Here is a 25,582-nt window from a genome sequence, read left to right as displayed (position 1 = left end):
TAAAGTAGTACAATATCTTCACAGAACTAATATTCTTCAGAAAATAACAAATACAATGAGATCCTATATTTAATTTCAAGTCTGACAACTTGATATTTTATTGCATTTTGTTGAATATAATGAATTATAGCCACCTTTTAAAATGTGTCTTGTTTCATGTTTAAATTCAAAGAGTACTAAATATAAAATACAAGCATAATTGTCCTTAGTTTCTGTTTTAAAAAAAAACACAAACACTAACCTGCAAAGTGAGAAATGGAAAATTTGGGGGTTATTTATTTATTTTCTATTTTTGTTACTTCTTTAGGCTCCTGTTTAAGTTAACATTTCATAAGTGAATGTGTTACAAAAAATGGAAAAAATGGTAATAAATCAGACAGAGAATGACAAATACTACATGGTTTCACTTACATGTGGAATCTAAAACAAATTAGCAAACAAAGCAAAACAAAAACAGACTCATAGAAACAGAGACCAAAAGGATGCTTACCAGAAAGGAGGGAGCGGGGTGATAGGTAAAGAAGGTGAAGGGGAAAATAGTCAATAATATTGTGATAAATTTACAGGGTGACAGATGATAACTAGAATTAGTGGATGCTCACACTTTAAGGTATAAAAATGTCAAATCACTATATTGTGCACCTGAAACTAATATAACAAATATAATATTGTATACAAACTATACTAAAATTTAAAAAATAAATAGTAGTATCTATAAATCCTTCTTAGTTTCTAAAAATTAGTGAAATTGGCCCTGACCAGGTAGCTCAGTTGTTTAGAGCATCCTTCCAATACACCAAGCTTTCAGGTTCCATTCCAGGTCAGAGCACATAAGAGAATCAATCAATAATTGCATAAATAAGTGGTACAGCAAATAAATGTTTCTCTCTCTCTCTTCCTCTTTCTCTCTAAAATAAATTTTTAAAAGGTCCGTCCAAAAGGCCACATATTATGTTACTTTTCATATTAAATGTCCAAAATAGGGAAATACATTGAGACAGAAAACAGATTAGTGGTTTCTTAGCTCTGATGGGGTGGGAATTCATGGGGAGTGATAGCTAAAAGATACAGGGTTTCTTTTCAAAGCGATGAAGTGTTCTAAATTGACTTTGGTAATTGTTGCTCTTATCTGTAAATATTTTAAACACCATTGACTTGCACATTTTAAATAGGTGCATTGTATGGTGTATGAATTATATCTCAATAAAACTTTTTATAAGAATTATGGAGAGGCACTGGCTGGGCAATTCAGTTGGTTAAGAGTCCCATCCCATTATGCCAAGGTTGTTAGTTCAATCAGGGCACATACAAGAATCAAAGAATGAATGCATAAATAAGTGGAACAACAAATAGGTATTTCTCTCTCTCTCAAATTAATAAACTAAAAAAAAAAATTTAAATGAGTAAAATGTATGCCTATAAGCCCATGACTCCATTAACATGTTTTCATATGGAAGAAAGTAAGGCCATCATTTTGAGATTCTCTAAGTACCTAGTATATGAATAGGCTTTATGTATGGGAAGTTGCAGACAACTATAATTATAGTAAAAACTACTATTTTGAGGCCCTGATTCTTGATTAAGATTTTGTAAACATCATTTGTAATCCTCACAACAATGCTACAAGATAGATTTTATTACCCCAGTTTTGCGGATGATGAAACTAAGGCTCTTTAAGGTTAAACAGACAACTCAAGGACAAATATTTAGGAATATTGGAAATGGAATTCTTACTCAAATTCTATTAGTATGTCCCTATTTGCCATACTGCCACTATTTTAGAAGAAAGAGGAATGACAACAACAAAATTGACCCCTCTCTTTGCAGGTCTTAGAATCAATTGGAAAACCAGGGTGAGCACTCAAGGGGAAAAATTAAAGAAAGGAAGAAAAAAAGGAAAAAAAAAAACTAAGTATAGCAAAAACATTAAGGGTAGCATTTATTTATGTAAATCAGCATTACATCTAGAAAATGTACCTGTTCACATTATTTCATATAACTATAAAAATAATTTTTATCTTATGGTTTTTTTTCCTCTTACAATGTCTTGCTTCATTTATTTTTTTAAAGATACTCTTTGAACTTTCACCTTTTGATGTTTAGGAAATACAGTACTTCCTCAGTCTTTAAATTCCTCTCTGATTCCTACAATTGACTTGAAATTAGTTGTTAAAAATAGATATCACACAAGTGGCTCAGGTTAACTATAACTCCTACCATGTATATCAAAAGAATCATCAGAAAGTTGTATAATCAGAGAATAAATATTTAAAAATTGTCAAACGGTAAACTCTGGGCTTTTGTACATACAAGGTATTCAGTAATATTTTGTTTATTAAAACAATGAATTCTGAGAGTATAACAGGGGACACATTAAAGTCTACTATATTCATTTTTAGATTGTTTTAAAAATAGATGGAGGAAATTACTAAATGGGATATATTCACAACTACAGGAACTATCCTGTTCCCAACAATACTACAAATTTTGATTGGTTTGTTCCCTCTTGAATGAATCATAATGAGGATTGACTAGGAGCTTAAAAATGAATTGAGAAATAATACTTGTAATGTTTTAGGATAGAAGCTTAATTTACACAGAAAAATTATAAAGTGCTTCCTTAAGAGAGAGATCAGTAAAAAATTCTTAGTGTTCCCATTAAATATAGACCTGCCATAATAAGCTAGCTAGAGGACTTACATTTTGATTAGTTGGAGCAATAGTGGACGTGGGAAAATGGACTGAAGAAATCTTCAGAATTCAAAATACAGAATTACCAGTCACATATGTTTGCAAATGTAAATAAGAGATGTGGGATAAATATATCTGCTATATTTAATCTAATGCCAAAAAGATTACCATGGCATAAAGCAGATTTTTCTATACCTTTCAATTTAAATATTCTATATACAGCTGATTAATGTAGCTTGTACAATGTCCTGACTAATTACTTCACTATTATTATCATCCTAATATATAAAAACCCTGGGTTGTAACGACCAGTAACAACCGAGGCTCAACTAACCAGAAGTCAGTCCTGCAGTCAGCTCTGGGTTGCACTGACTGCTGAAGGGGCTGCAAATCAGGACCAGAGAGAGGCCTGAAGAGAGAAGCAGGGACTGATCCGTTGCCTTTGTGGAAGCTTTTGATCAGCACTTGCGTCTCTCTTCTCTCCCAGTCTGGCCAGCAGCTGCACCTCCATTTCTCTCCAGGCCACCACCGGGGCTGTTGATCAGCCCCACCTTTCTGATCAGGCCCCATTGATAGGCCCAGAGATGCTGACTGGCATAAGAACCAACCAATCGGAACCAAATGTGGGTGCTGTGAAGAACCAATGGCTTCCTAGGGGGTGGAGCTTTTAACGTTGATTGGCATAGGAACTGACCAATCAGAACCAAGTCTGGGTGCTATGAAGAATCAATGGCTGCCTAGGAGGTAGAGCTTCTGATGCTGACTGGCATAGACACTGACCAATCAGAAGCAAATCTGGGTGCTGTGGGGAGCCAATGGCTGCCTAGGAGGCAGAGCTTTTGACCCTGACTGGCATAGAAACTGACCAATCAGAACCACATTGGCCAGCAGAGGAGGGCAGTTGGGGACAACCAGGCCAGGAGGAGAGGGCAGTTGGGGGCGAGATCAGGTTGGCAGGGGAGGGCCATTGGGGGCAAGATTAGGCCATCAGGAGAAGGCCTTTGGGGGCAACCAGGCCGGCAGGGGAGGGCAGTTAGGGGCAATCAGACAGGCAGATAGAGGCAATTAGGTGCAACCAGGCCAGCAGGGGAGGGCAGTTAGAGTTGATCAGGCTGGTAGGTAGAGGCAGTTACGGGCAATCAGGCAGGCAGGCAAGTGAGCAGTTAGGAGCCAGTGGTCCCAGATTGCGAGAGGGATGTCCAACTGCAGGTTTAGCCTGATCCCCCAAGGGGAGAGGGTGCAGGCTGGGCTGAGGGAACATCCCCCAATTGGGGAGGGTGCAGACTGGGCTGATTGAAACCCCCTCCGTGCACAAATTTCATGCACTGGGCCTCTAGTATATATAATATTAACAATTAGTGCAGCCTAGCCTTCATTTTATAATTTAAACTAGGGGCCTGGTGCACTAAATTTGTGCACCGGGGGGGGGGTTCTCCTCAGCCCAGCCTTCCCCCTCTCACATACTGGGACCCCTCAGGGGATGTCCTACTGACGGCTTTGGCCCACTCCCTAAGCCACAGTCTGGCCTCCCTTTGTGAGAGACAACCGGGCTGATCAGCGAAAGGCACCAGTGCCATCACCCCGCTTCTGGAGCCACTGCCAGTCACCACAGCCACCAAGGTGTTTTCATCAACATTGACTCCAGTCCCTTCACCAAGAAAAAGATGACAACTTTCTTTAGGCATTTTCAAGATGTGTCTTTCATAGAATATGACATTTCTTTCTTTCTTTCTTTCTTTCTTTTTTTTATCCTCACCTGAGTATATGTTTCCATTCACTTTTAGAGAATGTGAAAGAGAAAGGGAAAGACAGAGAGAAACATCAAAGTGAGAGGAATACTTTGGTTGCCTCCTGCATGAGCCTGACCTGGGCCCCAGCCAGGGAGGAGCCTGCAACTTAGGTACATGCCCTTGATCAGAATCTAACCTGGACTCTGCGGTTGGCAAACCTAGGCATTATCCACTGAGCCAAACCATGTAGGGCAGGATATGACATTTCTTAGCCCTCCAGCAGCGGACCTTCATTTTTTTTTCCCCAGGAGTGTGGTGGAAAAGCCCTAGATCATCTTTTTGGATTCTTCTACCCAAGTTACTAAGAATATTACCAGTGACATACAGGGAGCTTAGCCAATGAGCGGTCAGAAAAGGTGTTTCCTCTGTAGTCACACCTATCTCCTCCAATCTCCGGCTCTGCCCCTGCCAAGGCCTAAAGCCTCCAGCCCTTGGCAGGGTACCCCCAGCTGGCTTGATCGCCAGGCTCCGCCCCTGGCCAAGGCCTCAAGCCTCTGTTTGAGGCTCGGGCCCTGGGCAGGGACCCCCAGCTGGCTCCGATCGCCCTCAGGGACCCCCAGCTGGCACAATCGCCAGGCTCCACCCACGGCGAAGGCCGCAAGCCTCTGGCAGAGGCTTGGGCTCTGGGCAGGGACCCCCAGCTGGCTCCAATCGCCCACAGGGGACCCCAGCTGGCTCCAATCACCAGGCTCCGCCCCAGCGGCCAAGGCTGCAAGCCTCTGGCCAAGGCTTGGACTCTGGGCAGGGACCCCCAGCTGGCTCCGATAGCCGGGCTCCACCCCCAGCCAAGGCTGCAAGCCTCTGGCTGAGGCTTGGGCCCTGGTCAGGGACCCCCAGCTGGCTCCGATCACAGCAGGGGACCCCAGCTGGTTCCAATGGCCCAGCTCTGCACCCAGCCAATGCTGCAAGCCTCTGTTTGAGGCTCGGGCCCTGGGCAAGGACCCCCAGCTGGCTCTGATTGCCTGCAGGGGACCCCAGCTGGCTCTGATCGCCTGTGGGGGACCCCAGCTAGCTCCAATCTTCCCCTCTGATCTTCGGCTCCAATCGCCCAGTTCCGACCATGGCCACTCTCCAAGGCTGCAGCCATCTTGGTTGGGTGTATTTGCATATTTGCTTTCTGATTGGCTGGTGGGCGTGGCTGGGGCATAGCTGGTGGGTGTGGCTTGTGAGTGTAGCAGAGTGATGATTTGCATATTACTCTTTTATTAGATAGGATTGGCTCTTCAGTAAATTCCAATTATGAAGTTTAAAATAAAAAGCTAAAATAGGAAGAAGAAGATAGGAAGACAGATTTAGGAAAATTGGAATGAGGAAGAGGAAAGATGAAAATATTCAGAGAAAATTAGTTGACAGAGTGAAAGTAGTTGTGAGTTTGTAGATATTCCCATGTTAACAGTATAATCCAGCGATATTTAGTATAAAATGATAGTCTGCTAGGTGGTATTATTTGAGTTCTCAGCATTCTGTATAGTCAGTAGAGCAATTACTGATCTGTAAATCAGTATTTAGCCTAATAATCTGTTTTCAGTAAGAGATGCAGGGATTAAAGTGAAAGAGTAAATCAGTACCTGTATATTCATAAGCTTTTATTATAAAAATTAAGTCTCTTGAGATAGCTCAAGCTGGTTTGGCTCAGTGGATAGAACATCAGCCTGTGAACTGAAGTGTCCCAGGTTCGATTCCAGTCAGGGGCACATGCCTGGGTTGCGGGCTTGATCCCCAGTAAGGGGCATGCAGGAGGCAGCTGATCAATGATCCTCTCTCATTGTTGATGTTTCTATCTCTCTCTCCCTCTTCCTTCCTCTCTGAAATCAATAAAAATATATTTAAAAAAAACTCTTCAGACAGAAATACTTACCATGTACTATTCACCAGAAAATATTTAAAATTAGAGAAAAGAAACAAATACTGTTCCCATGAATGCAATATACACAGTGAAACTCTGCTTACATTTTGATGTGATATGAACTCATACCATCTATATGTGTATAATAGCCTAAGCAACTGAATGACAGAATGACTGGTCGACCGGTTGCTATGATGCGCACTGACTACCAGGGGGCAGATGTTCAATGCAGGAGCTTCCCCCTCGTGGTCAGAATGCTCCCACAGCCAACCTACCGTGGCTGGCCAACCTCCCACGGTCCCTACCCCCAGGCAGCCAGCCCTGATCGGTGACAGCCAGCCAATTTCCCACTGTACCTCCCCCCAGCCAGCCAGCCATGATCAGCCCCAATTGCCGGCCAGGCCGAGGGACTGCACCCATGCACAAAATAATGCACTGGGCCTCTAGTTGATTTAAAATTGGCTACTGAATGCTTCATGTGCTAACTATATTTTCAGTGTAACTAATTGATTTTATTTTCTCCACAAATCTCTCATTAGAAGAACAAAACTGAAAGTGTTTGTTTTTGTATTTATTCTTATGGTTGACTCTGTAAAACTGGTATGAAATCTCCAAAGCCTGTTATAAGATGTCTTATAACAGATACACCACATATCTAAATAATAATTATTTTATTTAGCATCTTGGTTTTTAGTCAAAAACTTCCCTGTTGTGCAACATCAACTTTTACTTAAAAAACAGCAGCAGCTATTGTGAATGACTGGTAAAACACATTGCTCACAAAACTGACACTTTATTATGAAATAGTGACAATTTATTATCATAGTAGTGACAGTATACTAAGGTAGTAATTTTGATATTCCAGTAATTGAGTAGAAAATGAATGTATTAAGGAGATAGTACATATATTAGTGCATCAAGGAGATAGTACATCAGAATTATATTTAATTATAATAAATAATAAATAATAATATTCTTATAATCCTTTGTGTTAGCACCATGAAAACTATGTGAATGAACAACATAAACCCATTTAAAAGAATTTTTTCTTCTTGTTTCTTTAGTTATTTCTACTTTGAATCAGCATACAGAAACACACACACCAAACTGAATAAAAGGGCATAAATTAATATACTGAATGGTCATAGATAATTAAAATCATAATGGATGTGTAGACCATCAATAATAGACTCTAAGTTAATTTTTTAACATAAAGCTTTATTCTGAAATGTCATGTACCAGGAGGTAAGAGAAAAATAAAATTTATATTAAATTTGGCAAGTACACCATGTTACTTAGATATATACATATGTATTAATAAATTAAATGTTAATTACCATAACCTCATTGATATGGAAGCACAATTACTAATTATCATGCCTGCCACTTTCTCTTACTGTAACGTCCTCACTCTAAATCTCCCACTAGTCCATTTTTTTAAGTCTAAAGTATTCTTTTTTAAAATATATTTTTATTTATTTCAGAGAGGAAAGTAGAGGGAGAGAGAGACAGAAACATCAGTGATGAGAGAGAATCATTGATGGGCTGCCTCCTGCACACCCCACACCAGGGATCACACCCGCAACCTGGGTATGTGCCCTGACCAGAAACTGTACCATGACCTACTGGTTCATAGGTTGACACTCAACCGCCGACCGGGATAAAGTATTCTTCAAAGCATTGTTCAAAATGCACCTTCTCTGAAGTCCTTGGATTTCTCCATCTACATGTAAAACTTCCCTTCTCTTAATTATCTCAGTAGATGACAAGATTCTACTGTTTACTAACTGATATAAGTAGGTCTCCTCTCCTGCAAGGCTGCAAGCACCTCTAGAAGATGCATGCATCTTGTTTATTTTTTTAATTTACCTTTATTATTGAAAGAATTATAGGTATCCCCTTTGATTTTTTTTTTCCCATTGAACCGTTCCACCCAGCAACTATCCCTTCCAGGCCTTCACCACACTATTACCTGTGTCCATGGGCTATGCATATATGCATGTAAGTTCCCTGGTTGATCTCTCTTCACCCAACCACCCTCACCTTCCCTCTGAAATTCTTCAGTGTATTCCATGCTTCTATGTCTATGGGTCTATTTTGCTCATCAGTTTATTTTGTTCATTAGATTCTACATATGAGTGAAATCATGTGATACTTGTCTTTCTCTGACTGGCTTATTTCACTTAGCATAACACATTCCAGGTCCATCCATGCTGTTGCCAATGGTAAGAGTTCCTTCTTATTTACAACCTTGTAATATTCCATTATGCAAGTGTACCACATATTTTTATCCACTCATCTGCTCATGGGCACTTGTACTGTTTCCAAATCTTAGCTATTGTACATTGTGCTGCTATGAACACATATTTACTTTGTAATTGCAGTTTCGTGTTTCTTATGATATATTTTTAGAAGTGGGATCACTCGGTTTAATGGGAGTTCCATTTTTAATTTTTTGAGGAGACTCCATACTGTTCTCCACAGTGACTGCACCAGCCTGCATTCCCACCAGCAGTGCAAGAGGGTTCCTTTTTCTCCACATCTTTGCCAGCACTTGTCATTTGTTGATGATAGCCATTCTGACAGGTGTGAGGTGATACATCATTGTTCTTTTAATTATTTGCATCTCTCTGATGATTAGTGACCTTGATAAATTTTTCATATGTCTATTGGGTATCTGTATGTCCTATTTGGAGAAGTGTCTATTCAGGTCCTTTGCTGATTTTTAAATTGGATTGTTTGTCTTCCTGGTGTTGAGCTGTGTAAGTTCTTTATATATTTTGGAAATTAACCTCTTACCAGATGTATCATTGGTGAATATGTTCTCCCATATAGTGCGTTCTCTTTTCATTTGTTAATGGTTTCCTTTGCTGGTCAGAAGCTTTTTAGGTTTATGTACTCCCAATTGTTTATCTTTTCCTGAGTTTCCCTTGCCCTCTGAGATATTTCAGCAAAAATATTGCTGCCAGAGATGTCCGAGATTTTGCTGTTATGTTTTCTTCTAGAATTTTTGTGGCTTCGCAACTTACATTTAAATCTTTTATCCATTTTCATTTCATTCTTGGGTATGGTATCAGTTGGTGATCTAGTTTCTTTTTTTTTTTTTGTGGTTTGTTTTTTGCATGTATCTGTCCAGTTTTCCCTGCACCATTTATTGAAGAGACTGCCTTTACTCCAGTGTATGATATTTCCTCCTTTTTCAAATATTTATTGACTATAAAGATGTGGGTTGAGCCGAAACTGGTTTGGCTCAGTGGATAGAGCGTCGGTCTGCGAACTGAAAGGTCCCAGGTTTGATTCCGGTCAAGGGCATGTACATTGGTTGCGGGCACATCCCCGGTGGGGGGTGTGCAGGAGGCAGCTGGTCGATGTTTCTCTCTCATCGATGTTTCTAGCTCTCTATCCCTCTCCCTTCCTCTCTGTGGAAAATCAATAAAATATATTTAAAAAATAAGTAAATAAATAAAGATGTGGGTTGATTTCTGGGCTCTCTGTTGTGTTTCACTGTTTATATGCCTGATCTTATGTCAGAACTAGGCTATTTTCATTAAAATGGCCTTGCAGTATAGTTTGATATTTGGTATTGTAATACCTCCAACTTTGTTCTTCTCTCTCAAGACTGCAAAGGTCTATTTTGGTTCCATATAAATTTTTGGAATATTTTTCTATATCTGTGAAATATGTCCTTGGTATTTTAATAGGAATTGCATTGAATCTATGGATTGCTTTGGGTAGTATGGGCATTTCAATGAGGTTAATGCTTTTTTTCTTCTTTTTTTAAACATTTATTGTTGAAAGTATTACATAGGTCCTCCTTTTCCTCCCATTAACCTCTTCCAGCCCACTTCCATCTCGCGTCCCCACCCCAGGCCCTTACCACCCCATTGTCTGTGTTCACGGATTATGCATATATAATACAGGTTAAGTGGTTGATCTCTTCCCATCCACTCTCCCCTGACTTCTCTCTGAGGTTCAACAGTCAGTTCATGCTTTTATGACTCTGGGAATGATGTTAATTCTTCCACTCCATGAACTTGGATATCCTTCCACTTATTTGTATATTTCTTAATTTTTTTCATTGTGAATAATGCATCTCTCTATATTTTATTATTATTATCTGTTGTTGTTGACAGTATTATAGATATCCCCCAATTTCCTTGCCCACTTTAATCCCACTCCTCCCAGCCCCTGTCCTACCCCAGGCCTTTAAGACACTATTGTCTATGTCCTTTGGTTATTCATATCTGTATATAAGTTCTTTGGTTAAGCTCTTCCCATCCACCTCCCTCCCCTCTGAGATATGTCAATCTGTTCCAAACTTCCATGCCTCTGGACTTATTTTGTTTCTTAGTTTATTATGTTCATTATATTACATTTTAAGTGAGATCATGTGATATTCATCCTTTTCTGACTGGCTTATTTCACTCAGCATAATATTCCTAAATTTATTTCTTAAAAAATGTCATATAATTTTCACAGTATAGGTCTTTTACCTCCTTGGATAAATTTATTCCTAGGTACCTTATTTTTTTATTGCAATAGTAAATGGGGTTGATTTTTTAGTTTATCTTTCTGATAGTCCATTATCAGTGTATAAAAATGCCATCAATATTTGGATGTTGATTTTGTATCCTGCATCTTTGTGGAATTCATTTATTAGATCTAGTAGTTTTCTATATACAATATCATGTCATGTGCAAATAATGTCAGTTTTACTTCCTCCTTTTTGATTTGGATGACTTTTATTTCTTCTTCTTGCCTGATCACTAAGACTAGAACTTCCAGTACTGTGTTGAATAAGAGTTGTGAAAGCAGACACCCCTTCCTGATCTTAAGGGAAACACTTTTAGTTTTTGCCCATTGAGTATAATGTTGGCTGTTTTTCCCATATGACCTTTATTATGTTGGGGTATGATCCTTTTATTCCCACTTTGCTGAGAATTTTTATCATAAATTGGTGTTGGATTTTATTGAATGATTTTTCTGCATTTATTGATATGGTCATGTGATTTTTATCTTTCATTTTATTTATGTAATATATCACATCTATTGATTTGCAAATATTGTGCCCAACTTGATCCTCAGAATAAATTCTACTTAATTATGGTATTTAATGTTTTTAAATTTATTACTGGATTTGATTTGCTGATATTTTGTTGAGGGTTTTAGCATCTATGTCCATCAGGAATATTGGTGTATAACTCTCTTTCTTTATAGTGTCTTTATCTTGTTTTGGTATTAGGATAATTTTAGCCTTTTAAAAAGAGCTTGAAAGTCTTCCCTGTTCTTGAATTTTTTGGAGTAATTTGAAGAGGATAGGTGTCTATATAATTGGTTTTAACCATTGTTCAATATCCCTCTAACAGGTACCACTACAATAGAAAAATATGACCTCAGGACCAATACCTGGTTACATATTGGCACTATGAATGGCCGTAGGCTTCAGTTTGGAGTTTCAGTTATTGATAATAAGCTCTATATTGTGGGAGGAAGAGATGGTTTAAAGACTTTGAATACTGTGGAATGTTTTAATCCAGTTGGCAAAATCTGGAGTGTGATGCCTCCCATGTCAACACATAGGCATGGCTTAGGTAAGAATTTAATGTTATATGGTTTATAAAGAATGTATAGTTCACAGAACTATTTAAAAATTAAATTCAGCTGCATATTGTTGGGATAGCAAATCCCATAGTCAAAATGTCTCCAAAATGCTGAAAAGCTTAAGCAAATAGTCAAAGCCTTTAAAACTTTTTTCTTATTTCAGATGTCATACTTATTACAATGGATAAAAACTTTGAGAAGGATTACATTATTGAGGAACACAAACCTACAATAGAGTTTTGTTCCAAACTCAATTTAGAGGAAAGAGCACTTGATAATGGAGAGATGTGTTTCTAGTTAGATGAATCATGTTCCTTTCTATAATAGGCAAATCTATATTTCAGCAAAAAGCCAATGATGCAGATCCAAGGCAGGGAAAATCCACTTCAGTTGAGAGCAGCTCTAAGTTATATGTAATCCAGAGTTTATAAAAAAGTTTAGGAAAGATGCAGTGGAGACATCTAGAACAGTGGAGAACTTTGATTCTCCTAAATATCTGTTAGGATACATCTTTTTTCATACTAATCTTCATACATTTTCAATATCATAAAGTCTTTTGAAAAAATTAAACAATAATTTCCTTGTTACTTTTTTTATTGATTAAGGTATTACATATGTGTCCTTATCCCCCTATTGCCCCCCCACTCATGCCCTCACCCCCTGGTGTCCGTGTCCATTGGTTATGCTTATATGCATGCATACAAGTCCTTTGGTTGATCTCTCCCCCTTATCCCCACCCTCCCCTACCTTCCAGATCTTGTTTTACACAGCTAAAAAGTGGCAGATCCAGGTCTGGTATCATTTGCCCCCAAATTATCTGATAAATAGTCTATTTCAAATGTTTGATTATATTAATTATATTCAGCTCAGTTGTGGCAGTAATTCAAAAACATAGCTTAGAAAATATATGTTACAGAGAAATCAGAGCAAGTTTTAAAATATATTGATGTTACTAAAGAGATAGAATAGGTGATGCGGATATACCTGAGAGCTCATTGAGATGGTAAAGAAGGTGGGGGCGGGGGGAACTCATGTATTCCCAGAACAGTTGAGAAGCAGTTAGAAAGGAGGTATTTATAGTATCTAATATAACACATTTTTAAATACTTCTCAAAAACCTTGTCTATTTAGTTACCTGATGAGAACCTTTTTTATTCCTATAATCAAGAACAGGCATTAGAAAGACAACAGTTAGCCTACATTTCTAAGATTTATCTAAGGTTCAGTCATATCTCATCTACTTCTTACTTTAAAAATGGCATTAAATTATGCCAGGAAAATCGATTTCCCTTATCTATCACATCCTCAGAAATGATGTGTTCCCCTACCTCCTTTGGCTTCAGTATGACAACAATGATACGTTTCCATGATAATAGTAACTATGCCTGAAAATTTTCTTGGGTTAAAATACCATATTTAGTTTCATATCAAGATCAGTAAATTATTCATGTGTGCACAAAAACATTTAAGAAACAAAATCAAATTCTAAGCAGTTTGCTGCTTGCATATAATAGCCATTATATGTATTATACCTAGGTGAGCCCTCATGCTGTTTTTATTCTTTAGGTGTAGCCACACTTGAAGGACCAATGTATGCTGTTGGTGGTCATGATGGATGGAGTTATCTAAATACTGTAGAAAGATGGGACCCTGAGGGACGTCAGTGGAATTACGTGGCTAGTATGTCAATTCCTAGAAGCACAGTTGCTGTCGCTGCATTAAACAACAAGTGAGTAACCCAAAACGTGCATGGTCTTTGCTCCTAGGTCATGTGCTACACCACTTCATTGATGTGCTCCATCAATCAAAAACATTCCCAGGCCCTAGCCGGTTTGACTCAGTGGATAGAGCATCAGCCTTTAGACTGAAGGGTCCTGGGTTCGATTCTGGTCAAGGGCACGTATCTCGGTTGCAGGCTCCTGGCCCTGGTTGGGGGCATACGGAAGGCAACCAATTGAGGTGTCTCTCTTATATCAGTATTTCTCTCTGTCTCTCCCTCTCCCTTCCACTCTCTAAAAATCAATGGAAAAAATATCCTCAGGTGAGGTGACAATGAGGTATCACCTCACACCTGTCAGAATGGCTACCATCAATAATCAACAAATGACAAGTATTGGCAAAGATGTGGAGAAAAGAGAACTGTGGTACACTGCTGATGGGAAGGCAGACTGGTGCAGCCACTGTGGAAAACAGTATGGAGTTTCCTCAAAAAAATAAAAAATGGAACTCCCATTTGACCAAATGATCATACTTCTAGGGATATATCCTAAGAAATCAGAAACATCAATCAGAAAGAATATATGCACCTCTATGTTCATAGCAGCACAATTTACAATAACTAATATTTGTAAACAGCCCAAGTGCCCATCAGAAGATTAAGTGGATAAAATTCTATGGTATATTTACACAATAGAATACTATGCAGCTATAAAAAAGGAACTTTTACCATTGGCAACAGCTTGGATGGACCTGAAGAGTATTATGCTAAGTGAAATAAGCCCATCAGAGAAAGACAAGTATCACATGATCTCACTCTCATATGGAATCTAATGAACTGATGAACAAAATAGATCCAGAGACATAGAAGCATTGAACAGACTGACGGATTTTAGAGGGAAGGTGAGGGTAGGGGATAGATCAGGAGTGATTAACCAGGGAACTTATATGCATATATGGACACAGACAATAGAGTGGTGAAGGCCTGGGAGGGTCAGGTGTGGGATGGATCAATGGGAAAAACAAGCAAATTAAAGGGACATCTGTAATACTTTCAACAATAAAGAGAAAAAGAATAATAACAGGCCTTCGTTGGAATTCTGCCTTCATTATGATGGAAATACTTGTCCAAAATGAAAATTTAATTAAATATTCTGTAATCATTTGCTATTCAAATGTGGTCCTGGAATTAGGAGTGTCAGCATCACCTAAGATCTATTTAGAAATGCTGAATCCTAATTCCACTCTGGACCTTTGGAATCATAATAGGCATTTTAACAAGATCATCAAGTGACTCTGTGTGCTCATTAAATTTGAGAAGCACTTCTGCATTCAAACCAATCCCAGCTTTACCTTCAAGAGGCCTCCATTTATTACATAATAACTTATTCTTGACTTATCAAGACTTTGGCTATCTTTGTAATAGGGCAAGTTTTATTTTTGTTCTTTACCATATACTGTCTTGAGTATTTAGGGTTCCCAACTCTAGAATTACATCTGGTTCCATCTTTCTAAATCTTTCCTACTTCCTGATTACTTGCCTATAAGAACAAGCTAATATATTAAAACCCAATGATGTTAGAGATTGCTAAGAGCTTGAATTTATTATTTATTTCAATTAATCATATGTACTTTCTGACAAGGGACCTTTGGAGACAATGACCATCATATAGGAGGGACTTGAATGAAGAGAAATTTAGACATCAGGATGGAACAAGTGGCAGGAGACAGTCTTGTGTGTTTGTACTGACCTTGTGTCAAGCCAATACCTCCCATAAATGGGCTCAGTAGATTGATTTTAGCACCTTATGCAAGAAAACGTAGGGAATGTCTATAGTTAAGGGGAGACCTAGCCTTAGAGTGTCTTAGAGCTTAAAATACTCTGAAATCTGTTTATCCTGGCTGGCCTGGCCTGAATGATTATCAGGTGACTCAGTAACAATATCCTACCTATTACCACCCATCAAAACTGAACATGAATGGCAGTTATAGACATATGGCTTAGTAAAGTTTATGGAAGAAATGTTATAGCCACTATATCTTTATGGGGAAAAAAAGTGTTTTCCTTGGTTCTATTCTATTCACTTAGTCATTTATCAAGTTAACATATTCCTAGTGACAATTATATTTTTTACTATATAAAGTAGTTAATAAAAACAATATGGATTTTAATGCTAGGCAATTGAACCTAGGTAAAATTGTAAGGTTGTTTTTAATGAGGTATAATTGACAAATATTAAGAATGTTTTCACTATATTCCTTCTTTCTCTGTACATAATTTCCCATGGGATCTTTTAATCTATTATGTCTAAGTAACTTTCACAAGTTTGGAGTAGGGTAGATCTATTATTTCAAAGTAACTTCCACAAGTTTGGAGTGGTAGACCTTATTGTGACTTCCATTCAAAAACTCAGACTGTCTGCTAGAAAATCTTAGGATAGCAGAATACACAGAATGAGGAAAAAGTAGGTTTACAGTTGTGAGTACGCAAAACAGAGTTTATTCTTGTATTGTTATTTATTATTGTACTAGAGGCCCAGTGCATGATTTAATCATGCACCTGGTGCACCAGCGGGCTGGCTGTCCGCGGGTGCCCCAGGCCTTCCGAAAGCCTCCGGAGCTGCGGAGGCTTTCGAAAGGCCTTGCGCCGGAGCAGACAGCCGGCCGGGTCCCCCGCTTTGGCCTTTGATCGCGGGGGACCTGGCCGGCTGTCCGCCGGTGCCCCAGGCCTTCCGAAAGCCTCCGGCAGCCATGGCACAGACGCTGAGCTCGCGGCGCCAGTGGCGCCGCGAGCTCAGCGTCCTGCTGGCCCAATCAGCTACCCTGGCCACCCTGAGTCCCGCCCCCTGCGCCTCCTGCTGGCCCAATCGTGGGCGTAGCGGAGTGATGGTAATTTACATATTACCATTTTATTATGTAGGATTATTGTTATTTTCCATATGAGCAACTGTACACCTACTTTTGCCTACCATGTATAGTCAGAAACTTAAAATGCTTTGTGCAAGGTTCTTTTACTTTCATTCTATGCATGAATTGGATAAACATAAATTTCTGTGTTTTTTTCTTTCTAGGCTGTATGCTATTGGTGGACGTGATGGAAGTTCCTGCCTCAAATCAGTGGAATACTTTGACCCACACACTAACAAGTGGAGTCTGTGTGCTCCAATGTCCAAAAGACGTGGAGGTGTGGGAGTTACAACATACAATGGATTCTTATATGCTGTTGGGGGTCATGATGCCCCTGCTTCTAACCATTGCTCCAGGCTTTCTGACTGTGTGGAACGGTAAAATATTTATATTTATTTATATATGTATTTATTTGGTTATTTTTTTAGAAAAAATTAGGCTGCCAGAATATAGTTTTCCAAATAAGTGTTAATCATTTCAGAGGATCAGTCCATTTTAAAATTGCATACTTACTTTTAGGCTTAAAATATTTTGAAGAAATCCTCCTCATTATGTGTTTTAGACCCATCAAAAATATATAAAGATAATATGCTGTTTTATTGTTTGGTAGTCACCCTATAAAATAGTGAGACAAAAGGGATGTAATAATAAATTAATTTTACACCAAGCTATATCACTCAAACTATTCACCAGCTCAAATCAAAATAACTTTACTGTTTAAAAAATCAATCATCAAAAGAGAAAGACCACCATATAACATACAGAAAGAATTTCCTAATGGAGTTGTTAATAATGTTGTGAACAATGAGTATTTAAGTATTTAGTTTCCCAAAGATAACTTCTTTGAATGGGAGACATTTATTTAAATTAATAAAATATATGTTTGTTAAAATCAGTCACATGACTGTAGTTATATCATTTACATTCCCCTTAAAGACAGAATATGTATATGCAAATATAATAGTAAAATAATATACAATAATAAAAGCTTAATATGCTAATTAGATGGGACATCCTTTTGGATGACCTTCCAGATGAAGCCAGGACTGTGAGGGAAGCCCGGGTCCCGGGTGCCAGAGGGAAGCCAGTGCCGGCAGCCGGGGGAAGGAAGGCCTACTCTTGCACAAATTTCATGTATCCGGACTCTAGTATTAACATAAGACCAAATTAAAAATTTACAGTCACTAAAACTATCATAATTAACAAGACAGAGATCAGTATGGGATGGTGTCCTCAAAAGAAATTCATGGAGTAATTAGAATTTATAGTTTGTAAGCATACAAAAGAATGGATGGGATTGCAAGTATAGGGAAAAATACAACCAAAACTATTGGTTGTTTAAATATGTGTTATATCCTTTACATATATTTGTAGATATTCCAGTCTTCCTCTGCTGTTGACTTATAGTTTAATTTCACATTGCATGTTTTCAAACTCTTTTAAATTTATTCATATTTGTTTTGTGGCCCAGCATGTGGTCTCTCCTGGATAATTTTCCTTGTTTACTTGAGAAAAATGTGTATTCTGTTTTTTGGGAGTAGAATATTTTATATCTATATTTTTAGGTTCAATTGGTCTATAATGTTGTTCAAGTCTCCCATGTACTTATTTATCTGTCTGCTTATTCTATCTAATATTAAAGGTGGAGAATTGAGCACTTTCACTGTTACTATAGTGCTTTCTCCCTCCAATTCTGTCAGTGTTTGCTTCATATATTTAGGAGCTGTGCTGTTTTGTGTTCTTATGTCTATATTTTTTATACATTCTTTATCAATTGACCTTTTTATCATTATATGATGTGTTTCTTTTCTCTTGTAACAGTTTTCGTTTTAAAGCCTATCTATATATACAAAAGTCTAAGTGACCAAACAACCAGAACGACTGGTCAACCAGTCGCTATGATGTGCACTGACCACCAGGAGGGCAGATGCTCAACACAGGAGCTGCCCCCTGGTAGTCAGTGAGCTCTCACAGCCAACCTCCTGCAGTCCCTCCCCATGGCCAGCTAACCTCCCCTGGTCCCTCCCACTGGCAGCCAGCCAACCTCCCACAGTCCCTCCCCCCAGCTAAGGCTCCAGGCACAGGAGAATCTGGGTCTGGGAAGCCTGTAGGAGGAGAGCGACCGTGACACGTGACGCTGATCGAGACAGAGTAGCAGCTGGGAGGGGGCAGAAAGGGCAAGGCAGAAGCCTAACTACAAAGATGTAAAGCAAGCACCACCGCCATCTTACCTCTGCTACCTCACAGTGCTGCTCACCCTTCTGACCCCGTCAGCCACTTCTAGCTCAGCCCGGTGCCTTTCCAGGCTCCCAACCACTGATTGGCTAGCGCTCCTATGGCGGTGTGCCACCATTGGCCGAAGTCAGCTATCATGCTTGGGAGTGGAACCCCAAGAAAATGTGCAGCTGAGGTAGGAGAGACAACCTGTCTGTCTGTCAGCAACTCTGCCCCGGGGAGAGCGAGGTGGCCTGAGCGCGGGCAGCGAAGTAGAGCTGTATTTCCACCTCAGAACGTAGCTGGTGTTCAGACCGTTTTGGGGGAGCTCTGTCTGTGGTCTTTGCTTGCTGTACCTCAGCACATCTACACAACTAGATCAGGGCCTGCTGGCCAACCTCCTGCGGTCCCTCCCCCCACCCCCATGCACAAATTCCTGCATTGAAGTGTCTTTAGGTACTTTGCCCATTTTTTTAAATTGGATTATTTGTCTTCCTTTTGTTAAGTTGTATGAGTTTCTTATATATTTTGGAAATTAACCCCTTATCATATATATCATTGGAAAATATGTTCTCCCATGCAGTGTGCTTTCTTGTTGTTTTGTTAATAGTTTATTTTGCTGTGCAGAAGCTTTTTACTTTGATATAGTCCCATTTGTGTATTTTCTCCTTCATTTTCTTTGCCCTAGATGTACTCCCAAACACAGTGATGGGCAACCTTTTGAGCTTGGTGTGTCAAACTTCGCCAAAAAACTGAGCATAACTGGGGTAGTGTGTCACTTTGAGGAAAAAACATTATTTCGCAAATGTTTCATCCTCAGGAGCAGCAAATGTTTCATCCTCGGCATGCGGCCACCTCAGTGGCCACGTGTCATCAGAAATGGCTACACGTGTCAGTGCTGACACGCGTGTCATAGGTTCGCCATCACTGCCCAAACATATTGCTATGAGAGATGTCTGAGATTTTGCTGCCTATAGTTTCTTCTAAAATTTTTATGGTTTCACATCTTACATTTAACTTTTTTATCCATTTTGAGATTATTCTTGTGTATGGTGTAAGTTTGTGGTCTAGTTTCATTTTTTGCATGTATCTGTCCAACTTCCCAACATCATTTCTCTTAGTGCAGGAATAAGTTTATAACTATTTCCCTTCCATTTTAGTTCCACTATAAGGAGAGATGGAAAAGCAAAAAGGAAAGACATTATGCTATTTTAATTTGAAAGAAATATCGTGACTAACTTTATCCTATATAATAGAAGGCTAATATGCAAATCTACCAAACGGTGGAACGACCGGTCACTATGACGTGCACTGTCCACCAGGGGGCAGACGCTCAACGCAGGTGCTGCCTCCTGGTGGTCAGTACGCTCCTATAGGGGGAGCACCACTCAACCAGAATCCTGGCTCACAGCTGATGAGTGCAGTGGCGGTGGCAGGAGCTTCTCCCGCCTCCACGGCAGCACTAAGGATGTGGGGAGCAGGCCTAAGCCATCAGTCGAATATCCCCCGGGGGCTCCTGGACTGTGAAAGGGTGCAGGCTGGGCTGAGGGACCCCCGAGTGCATGAATTTCATGCACCGGGCCTCTAGTGTTTAATAATATCTCCTGTGTGTCTTTACAGATAGTAACCATATTACAATTTATTTTCTTCAAAAGATTCAACATTCCCCAAATTCCTCTATTTAATCAAGAAGTATCCAGATAATATTAACATTAGCCATATTTTTAGTATTAATTATCATTCATATGCATGACACTCTTGGGTTTTGGTTGCAAATCTCTAAGGAAATCTTTTTATGATCCCTTATTCACCATTCATCCATGTGTGTATTCTTATGCTGACTGCAGCCTCAGAGTATAACAGCAATTGTGTTGAAGATGCAGCTTAGCTAAAGCGCACAGCTATGGATTATCTGGTTCTGGGTTTATAACATCAGAATTTAAGGTGATACGCTACATGATACTAAAAAATATGCTCTGGACATTGAGGTGATCTTAATTATTTAAAATCTCAGACGTTATTAAAAATATTATTGGACATAAGGTCAGATCAAATATAAGCTGGAATAAGATTATTTAGAATATGATTAAAGAGATTAAAAACATAAATAAGAGGGATAGTAGAAATATAAGGAAAATAGTGGAGGCTAATTAATTAATGTCTCTTTATAAAATACATCTTTATCATTAAATTTTACAAATAAGCCAATATAAAATCAAAGAATATTTTCATGTATAATTATAGGAGTTTTCTTTTACTGTTCACTTCTTTTAGATTTTTTCATTATGTATTTTTAAAATATAGACTTAAAATTTTAAGAGAGAATTCCTGGTGAAGATTTTAATTGATATTATTTACTGAATTATCTTTCATTTTGCTTAGAGGAAGGTTTGGGATAAAAAGTGAACTTCAAATTAAAGTGGAAATAATCCTAGGCTCCTGCAAAGATAAACAGGAACTCTCAAAGGGGAAAAATATAGAATAAGGCTATGGCCACTCTAGCCAAAAACAGTATTAAAACCATGGTACGACATTCTATGAAACTAAAAAACAATTATATTCAGTCCTTCCAGTGTGACTCAGTGGTTGAGCATCAACCTATGAACCAGGAGGTCATGAGTTTGATTCCAGGTCAGGTCACATGCCCGGGGATGCTGGCTTGATCCCCAATAGGGGGCATTCAAGAGGCTGCCAATCAATGATTATCATCATTGATGTTTCTATCTCTCCCTCTCCTTTCCTGTCTAAAATCAATAAAAATATATTTAAATTAAATAAACAATTATATTCAGATTTACTTAAAACTTTAACTCTCATATAAGCAAGATCAGGCATTTCATTTATAACTTTGATATACAAAGAATAAGAGAAAAATGAGACCAGCATAATAAATGAGAGAGGGAACATTTTTCACACGTTAAGACACTAATAAGTGAAATTTCCTCATAGAAAATCTAAGTACCAACCAAAGAAATGCATGATCTTTTTGGAAAGAAAATACATTTTTATATGCTTTGAGTGTCCTCTGGTGGCTGAAGAGAGTTTTGTCATGTACTTATCTTTCACATTTACTAGTTAGACCACACTTGATATTTATAAGGTATGTTAATTTCTTATATTAGATAAGTATACGTTTTATTAAAACCTATTATTTTTTATTTTAATACTATATTGGACTTTCCTTCTCAAATGTATTCCTAAACCTCTTAAGGTATGATCCAAAACATGATTCATGGTCAACTGTGGCGCCTCTGAGTGTTCCTCGAGATGCTGTCGCTGTGTGTACTCTAGGAGACAAACTCTTTGTGGTTGGAGGATATGATGGACATTCTTATTTGAATACCGTTGAGTCATATGATGCACAGAAAGATGAATGGAAACAGGTACTCTTATTAAAAGTATTCAAATTGGTATATTTCAGGTTTTAATAAAATATATTTTAAAATATGTTTGAAATTAGTTTCATTCACTTCATCTTTAGGGTCTAATCAGATTCATATCACAAAATTTGTAAAACATGCTTTATCTAAGCTATATAAAACTACTAGATGATCTAATTGATCATTAGCAGGATCCATCAGTATTTATATGAAAGTCAGTCACTTGATATTATGTAATCATTTCTTTCACATTATAGTGAATCAGATTCAACCACACTGGACTGTTACCTGAGCAACATTTTCCCTTGTCTTTATGCAAGGTGAAGGTTAGACCAGAATAGCTAAGGCCTTTATTAACTCTAATATGCTATATTATGCTAAATACAGAATTCAAGAGCTTTACTATTTGGCCAATTTCCTACGTATATATTATGACTTGAGAACCAAAGAGCAATGTCCTCATCCATAAATATCTGCCCCTTCTTATCACTGGTGTCCAAGAAGGAAAATATTTCAATCCCCTCCTTATAGAAATTTATAAACTGCACTAGTCATAACTTCTAATCAGTCATTCAAGAAATTTAGTGCATAGTAAGAGACTGGAATTAAATCCTCTCAAAAGTTCTGGGCATCTAACAAAAGAAATTATAATGACAGTATATAAGCTGGGGCACTGAAAGGACATTGCGAGAATGCTCAAGGCAAACTTGATGCTTGTGACAGTTTTTCTAGGGATAGCTCTAGACTTATTCCAAAATATCTAATGGTGGTTTGTTAATTAAATAATTGGTTAATAAAAATGAAATATGATTAACTCTTCATCATTTCCACAAACATGCAAACCTTGTATTTGGTATCTAACTTCACCTTTCCTTATACTGATTTCCTGCTGCTCTGTACTCTACATAGCGTGTTGGTTACTGTTCTAAATATATGTTAATGTAATGATACCTGATAATGGATCTCTATCTCATTCCTTCAACAACTTGATTCATTAAGACCCTTGAAAATATTCAAATCATTCCATGTTGGTTGTATCAATGCTTAAGACCAACTAGAAATGAAAAAAAAAAAACATTTTAGCAAACAAGTTAGGTCAAATACAATAATCAAAATGATTGTCTCAGGTGATTAAATTTACTTTTCTGAAAATTGTATGCCAGTACCTAAGATGCCTGGATTCTGTTCCTGGATTTTCACTCTTTCATTGTGTGATGTCAGAAAGAGTGAAAGAGAACAAATAATGGAGTTTTAACTTCTATATGACAAATTATTTTCATTTATTATCTCACTTAACTCTAACAAAAACCTTGAAGGATAAGTATTATTTGCTGTAATTTTTCAAGTGAGAAAATTACCAGAGAGGTGAAATTTACTCAATATCTCCTGCTCCTCAATCTCATATGTACATCTTTTTAAACACTATGTTGTTGTTGTTGTTTTTTCTACCACACTGGACTGTTATCTGGGCTACATTTTCCCTTGCCTTTATGCAAGGTGAAGGTTAGACCAGAATAGCTAAGGACTTTATCAACTCTAATATGCTATACTATGCTAAATACAGAATTCACTTAAACATCAGTTCTTTTCCTGTTTTTGTTTCCTGTGTTAGGAAGTTCCTGTTAACATTGGAAGAGCTGGTGCATGCGTTGTGGTGGTGAAGCTACCATAAAGCTATCTCAATGGAGAAAAACTGGATAATTTTAAGAAATGAAGTAGAAAGAAGAGAGGAGGAAGAAACATATTCTTTCCTTCAATTAGTAATCAAACATAAAAATTCTTGCATCATTTTAATATGTAGTTATGATTGCTCTCATTTGCGAAACCAAATCAACTTTTAAACATGAATTACAAGTAGGTGTTAAGATTGTGTGGTGTTACAGCTGATAATATACATGGAAATCTGCTCATCTAGATTTAGCCTCATTACTTTAAGATGTTTAAAGGAAATTGATAGTGGCCAAAGTATGAAAGGCTTTAAAAGCATTGTTAATTTTTAAGTTAAGAGGCTGAGAAATTAAAAATGTTTTCTATTTCAAATAAAGGTACTCTATTATCTGGACCACAACTAATATAAAAAGAACCTCTAAAGCTTAAAATATAGTCTGATTTTCAGTAAGACATCATTCTCCTATTCAAACAATATCCTCAAATAAATAATAATACCTTACATATATTAATGGGAAGCTTTTACTGTGTCGACAAGGGAAAAAACATGAAAAACTCATTGGTATAATTTGTTATGGTAATCACAATATATTAAAATTTTCACAAACTTACTCTTTTATAGTACCATCTTCCAGAACATACATATAAATTTGGTATTACTTAACATGTTGGATTTATTACCAGTGAAATATTATGGTAATTTCATATACAAAATAGTGAATATTTATCATATGAACATTACCTGTGACCTCTGCTGTAAAATGTCAGGGTCTTACTTGTATAGAAAGTAATATTCCCTTCAAACATTTCTGTGAACTCTGCCAACACCTACCATTAATTTTAACAAGTTTTTAAAAACAATTTTGAAGTACAATAGAACTGAGAAACTATTCTACAATATTAACACATGGAAACACAAAAATGTTTGATATCCATGGAAAATTCTGTATTTATCTTTTATGTAGCAATACATGCTTTTCTGTTAATGTTATATTAATCCTGTAGAAAATGTTAAGAATATGCATACTACAATAAACATTTTTAAATTAAAAAAACAAAATGGTTAGTTGGGTTGTACTTTACCTTTAAATTTTTATTTGCATTTATCCCATTATAAAAATATTTAAGATAAAATGTTGAAAAAACTTCTTGATGAAAACAACTTTTCAAGTAAATGTACAATTTTAGAATTTCTGCAATATATTCTTGTAAACAGGCTTTGTATTGTAGTATGTGAAACCAACAATGAGACAACTGGAAAAATAAGGTGAAGTGACTTGTCTTAAACCACACAGCTACTACGTGGTAAAGCCACATTTGTTTGAATCCAAAGCGCATAAACGTGATACATGAATATCATAATCCTCTTCCTGAAAGAGATTCATTATCTTAATGTGACTGTGGAGAAATAGAGAATGAGACACAAGCATTAATTAGCAAAGCTCATGATTGATCACATATTATTGTTTCCTCTGGAGGCTTTTAATTTATTATCCAGCATCATAAAAATGTTCTGGACAAAAAAAGGTAGTATGCCCAAGGAATTTGCAGAATCTGGTTCATCAGCCACTGGAGGATGAAATTGTAACAATATTTACAGTCATCAAAATAGGCTGAAACAAGGCTGTGCCAATAAAGAAACCTCAAAATTTTACTGACTTAGCAGAGCGAATGTTTATCACTCATGTAAAGTCTGATTCAGGTTGTGTGTGTGGGGAGGAGGGGTGTTAGCATGGGTTGAAGATAAAAATGGACTTTCGTTCATATTG

At 37.7% G+C, this 25,582-nt stretch overlaps 1 protein-coding gene across 2 annotated transcripts in view; it reads left to right on the top strand.

Moving 5' to 3' along the window:
• Window positions 1-24,844, top strand: part of KLHL4 (kelch like family member 4) — a 110,198-nt gene extending 85,354 nt beyond the window's left edge. For both annotated transcript variants that reach the window (XM_079764894.1, XM_079764893.1), the window contains exons 7-11: window positions 11,694-11,918; window positions 13,495-13,657; window positions 16,716-16,928; window positions 21,977-22,148; window positions 23,758-24,844. In XM_079764894.1, coding sequence (XP_079621020.1) covers window positions 11,694-11,918; window positions 13,495-13,657; window positions 16,716-16,928; window positions 21,977-22,148; window positions 23,758-23,817 — 833 coding nt within the window. In that variant the 3' untranslated portion in view covers window positions 23,818-24,844. The remainder of the gene's footprint in view (window positions 1-11,693; window positions 11,919-13,494; window positions 13,658-16,715; window positions 16,929-21,976; window positions 22,149-23,757) is intronic.
• The last annotated feature ends 738 nt before the right edge of the window (window positions 24,845-25,582 follow it).

The sequence above is a fragment of the Cnephaeus nilssonii genome, assembly GCF_951640355.1.
Source record: "Cnephaeus nilssonii genome assembly, chromosome: X".
Taxonomy (NCBI): domain Eukaryota; kingdom Metazoa; phylum Chordata; class Mammalia; order Chiroptera; family Vespertilionidae; genus Cnephaeus; species Cnephaeus nilssonii.
The sequence above is the reverse complement of the archived record's forward strand: the minus strand, read 5'-3'. Positions and strand labels throughout refer to the sequence as shown.